The sequence below is a fragment of the Convolutriloba macropyga genome, chromosome 3 (genome assembly GCF_964194025.1).
Source record: "Convolutriloba macropyga chromosome 3, txConMacr16.3, whole genome shotgun sequence".
Taxonomy (NCBI): domain Eukaryota; kingdom Metazoa; phylum Xenacoelomorpha; order Acoela; family Convolutidae; genus Convolutriloba; species Convolutriloba macropyga.
Window position 1 is genome coordinate 63,932,575 of NC_134470.1, and position 5,058 is coordinate 63,937,632.

A 5,058-nucleotide genomic window follows, 5' to 3' on the forward strand; every position below is an offset into this window, starting at 1 on the left:
ACAGTACCATTTTAATACGCCCAAAATGTTCATTTTTGGTTTTAGCACGCGTCTTTTTAAGACCCGCTGCTTGTTAAATCGGCAGAATACATACTTGAGATAATAAATTAAGTAATTCTTGTTTTTAAAAAGAATGTAGTAGATGTGACTGCTCATTAATGCTGCTAATCACTACTGTTCACTCTTTGCTATTACTTTTCTTTGATAGTTGTGTAAAATTTACTATTTTTATTAATCTCTTCTGAAGTTGTTCTTTTTGTTTTCGATACCGCTTAACAACTGTCTTAACAACACAAGAGTCAAGCATAGTTGTAGTTTTTGTCAATTTTAACGAGTTGAGTTATTCATTTTAGCTCTCAACGCCTCCAAAACTCAGTTGACGTTTCACATCAGAAACTTTCATTCAATAAATCTCTCTAATTAGTCAAAATGCGTGAATGTATCTCTGTACACGTTGGACAGGCAGGAGTCCAGATTGGCAACGCTTGCTGGGAACTGTACTGTCTGGAACACGGAATCCAACCCGATGGCCAGATGCCAAGTGACAAGACCATCGGAGGAGGAGATGATTCCTTCAACACCTTCTTCAGCGAGACAGGAGCAGGCAAACACGTTCCAAGAGCTGTGTTCGTTGACCTGGAACCAACTGTTGTTGACGAGGTTCGAACTGGAACCTACCGACAACTGTTCCACCCCGAACAACTGATGACTGGAAAAGAAGACGCCGCTAACAACTACGCCCGAGGTCACTACACTGTCGGAAAGGAAATGATTGATATTGTCCTGGACCGAATTCGAAAACTGGCCGACCAGTGCACGGGGCTCCAGGGATTCCTGATTTTCCACTCTTTCGGTGGAGGCACTGGATCCGGATTCACTTCCTTGTTGATGGAGCGTCTCTCCGTAGACTATGGAAAGAAGTCCAAGCTGGAGTTTGCCGTGTACCCTGCACCCCAGATCTCGACCGCTGTCGTGGAACCCTACAACTCAATCTTGACAACTCATACCACCTTAGAGCACTCAGACTGTGCTTTCATGGTCGACAACGAAGCTATCTATGACATCTGCCGAAGGAACTTGGACATTGAGCGACCCACATACACCAACCTGAACAGATTGATTGGTCAAATTGTTTCATCTATCACCGCTTCGTTAAGGTTTGACGGTGCCTTGAACGTCGACTTGACTGAGTTCCAGACCAACTTGGTACCCTACCCTCGAATCCACTTCCCTCTGGCAACGTATGCACCTGTGATCTCGGCTGAGAAAGCCTACCACGAACAACTGACGGTCGCTGAGATCACAAACGCGTGCTTTGAACCCGCAAATCAGATGGTCAAATGTGACCCAAGACACGGTAAATACATGGCTTGTTGTTTGCTGTACCGAGGGGACGTTGTACCCAAAGACGTAAACGCAGCCATTGCCACTATCAAGACCAAAAGGACCATCCAGTTTGTAGACTGGTGCCCAACTGGATTCAAGGTCGGAATTAACTACCAGCCCCCAACTGTTGTACCCGGAGGAGATCTGGCCAAGGTACAGCGAGCTGTGTGCATGTTGAGCAACACCACCGCCATCGCCGAGGCTTGGGCTAGGTTGGACCACAAATTCGATCTAATGTATGCTAAGCGAGCATTCGTCCACTGGTATGTGGGAGAGGGAATGGAAGAGGGAGAGTTCTCTGAGGCCAGGGAAGATCTGGCTGCTCTGGAGAAGGATTACGAGGAGGTCGGAGTTGACTCTGTGGAGGGCGAAGGCGAGGAAGAAGGTGAAGAGTACTAGACATCAGTTCAGACACTGGAAACGTCCGGACCTCGAAATGCTACGGAAACTATGACTAAGGAAACCGGGCCAAAAATCATTGTAGATAGATTGCGATATTATAAAATGGTGTCTGTATACAGATTGGACTGTTTCTTGAAATTTGTATTTAAAATTCAATGGTTGAAAAAAATTTCATCAGTTAAAGCTGCAATGCTCCACAGCTATAGCCCTGTTCATTTTGAGCTTAAAGAGGCAAAATGCGTGCAACTAAAAGAAAGAATTAAGCCCAATCTTGGGCGTTGGAACGTAGCTTGTGTGTAGTTTGGGATTCGCCCGAAGGATGACAAATTGCTCGAAGGACCCAGAAAGTTTTGTAATGTATTCTATCCAAAAATTACCAAAAAATGAGCTGAAAACCTCGCCAAGGTAGAAGAATCTCTGATGCCCAATAGAAGTATAGGTTAACAAGTAATTACAATTTTGTTTTAAATCTAAGTTTATCGGAAAAAGATAAAGTTAAGTCGATTTTTTATATTTCACGGAAACGTTGAAAATCAATTTTTGAATATTAAGCAGATTACCCGCACTTGAGTCTCAAAACTTTTCAGCGCTGAACCAGCACATTTCCATAGTAAAAACTTATTTCAGTTCTGAAGCATTGAAGCTCAAGAAAATCTAAATCTCATGTGCAGTTTTCCTTCATTATGATTATAGTGAAGTCATAGATTTCGCGCCGGCCAAACTTATCCTGTATAGTCTGAAAATTACTCATAACCCAAAATTTGTTTTCAGCAGCAGTCATACTTTTCTAGCTTATAACTGGTAATTACTTTAGGTTTTCCCACACGAGCTTTTTCTGATCAATTTTTGACTCTTAAACCAAATTTTTCTTCATCATAAACCCCCACGACCGGAGAACTAATCACTTTTACAACGTTATTTTATAGAAAAACGTATTTTTGTAAAAAAAATTGCAATTTTCAACTTTAAAAAATTATTCACCGGTGGGAGCTATCCTTCTGCTCAAATTGCTGCTCTACGCCCTCACACCCTACCTACTGAACTCAAATAAACGCAATTGAGTACTAAAAAAATTCTACTATTACAGCAGGTTCCCTGACTGTATCTGAAAAATTATGCAACCTACCCGGAGTTTGGTGGCAGAGAAAATCAGCGCTGAAGCAGTCTAGAGACATTCTGTTTGTAGAATGGCCAGTAATCTGTTATGTCACAAGTTACAACGGCCAGTTTGGTTGATGAGTAAAAATTTACTTCATGAAAATAATGTGTTCAGCTTAACTCCCGCCAACAAGGTTTGATTTATATGCGATTCGAACCTCCGCGTGGGTATTTGTTACATTTAATTTGCGTAGCAAGTCGTAACCACTAAGCTAAACGGTCTTTGTGTTCATTGCCTACAAACTAGCTTAAGTTTTAATAGTCTGTATAGTTTGTAGGCAATAAACACAAAAAACGTTTAGCTTAGTTGTTACGACTTGCTACGCAAATTAAATGTAACAAGTACCCACGCGGAGGTTCGAATCGCATATAAAGCAAACCTTGTCGGCGGGAGTTAAGCTGAACACATTATCTTCATGAAGTAAATTTTACTCATCAACCACACTGGCCATTGTAACTTGTGACATAACAGGTTACTGGCCATTCTAAAAACAGAATGTCTCTAGACAGATTCAGCGCTGATTTTCTCTGCCACTAAACTCCGGGTAGGTTGCATAATTTTGCAGATACAGTCAGGGAACCTGCTGTAATAGTAGAATTTTTTAGTACTCAATTGCGTTTATTTCAATTCAGTAGGTAGGGTGTGATGGCTTAGAGCAGCAATTTGAGCAGAAGGATAGCGCCCAACGGTGAATAATTTTTTAAAGCTGAAAATTGCAATTTTTTTTTACAGAAATACGTTTTTCTATAAAATAACGTTGTAAAAGTGATTAGTTCTCCGGTCGTGAGGGTTTATGATGTGAAGAAAATTGTTGGTTTAAGAGTCAAAAATTGATCAGAAAATGCTCGTGTGGGAAAATGCGTTCACTGCAACTATTTTGTTGTAAGAATTTACTCATCATAGTTTTAACTCTGCTGTTTCTTCTAAGCTGGAATGTTTGCGAAAAACGGAACTTTGTTTTCTTCATGTACCTATCTAATTCAAATCAATTCTATCGTTATCGAAAATAAAGAAGATAACTAAAACTTTGAGAGCTCATGTTGTGTTTACTAACAAAAACTCAAAAACTGGAAATTCGGATTAAAATTATATCATTATCCCCAAAACTCAGTCCCCGAAGGTTGCTCTTTGGGCCATCTCTCGAAAAGGCTTGTGAGCGATTTCACAGAGTTTTTTTGAAAAAAAGGTCACTGTAGACTGTTAATATGCCTCCTATCCGCTACTCTGGCATGACGACAAAATTAGTCCTCCAGCTGTAAAAATAATGACGACATTAAAAACGCTATCTTGTAACCGATGAGAGTTTTGCTCTACTTCGTTTCGCGGCACTCAGAAATTGACCGTGTTTGGTTATGAAAAACTTATATTGCAGAAATCTGTCAGATTCTGAAAGATAAAAGGTTATCTTCAAAATTCTAGCAGAAAAAATTGTGCAAGAATCTGCCAACAGACGACTTATCTTTCAGAGTCTGCCGAAAAAAACAGCTGCAGAATCTGTAAATTTGTCAAAATCTTGTTATCTTGCGGCATGTTATCTTGCAAGATTCCGATAAAAACGAAAAAAAATTCGTTTCGGTTGAACTGTATTACCATTGGCTGATAATAGCAACTTTTCCTATTTTAGTGTACGACAAAACATTTGCAGTAAAGTTGCCATACTGTTCGATTGCAGGAGAGAACACTCTTGAAAAAGACCTGATAATTATATTGCGCTTAGGGTACATTGCACGTTTTTTATTTGCAAAACTACATCTCTGTATTTTCGAAACCAACGACAGATGGATTAACTCTGCCTCCTAAAAAGTAATCCTTAATTATTCAATGCTTTTTTTCAAATAGTTTTTTTTTCAAAAAATAAGATCTTTTTGTTTTCATTATTAAGAGAATATATTCCATTAGAGTCATCTTGCAAGACATTTATGAACTTGGACGACAAAGTTTTAGAACAAAACTCCTGCAGCGAGACCCATTTTGATCATATAATCAAACAAAGCATTTTTTCTCGGAACAAGCAGCTGAAAGGTGTTTCATGATTAAAGCATTATGTAACTTCAGACTTTTTAGGCCTAAAAGCTATTAAAACTAAGAATTTGATATGAGAAACCATCAGC

At 39.5% G+C, this 5,058-nt stretch overlaps 1 protein-coding gene across 1 annotated transcript; it reads left to right on the forward strand.

Annotated features, from left to right (window-relative positions):
- The first annotated feature begins 420 nt into the window (after positions 1-420).
- Positions 421-1,987, forward strand: LOC142336347 (tubulin alpha-1A chain-like). Its single transcript, XM_075385111.1, has one exon. It carries the CDS (start codon positions 430-432, stop codon positions 1,783-1,785), a length of 1,356 nt encoding a protein of 451 aa, XP_075241226.1. The 5' UTR covers positions 421-429; the 3' UTR covers positions 1,786-1,987.
- The last annotated feature ends 3,071 nt before the right edge of the window (positions 1,988-5,058 follow it).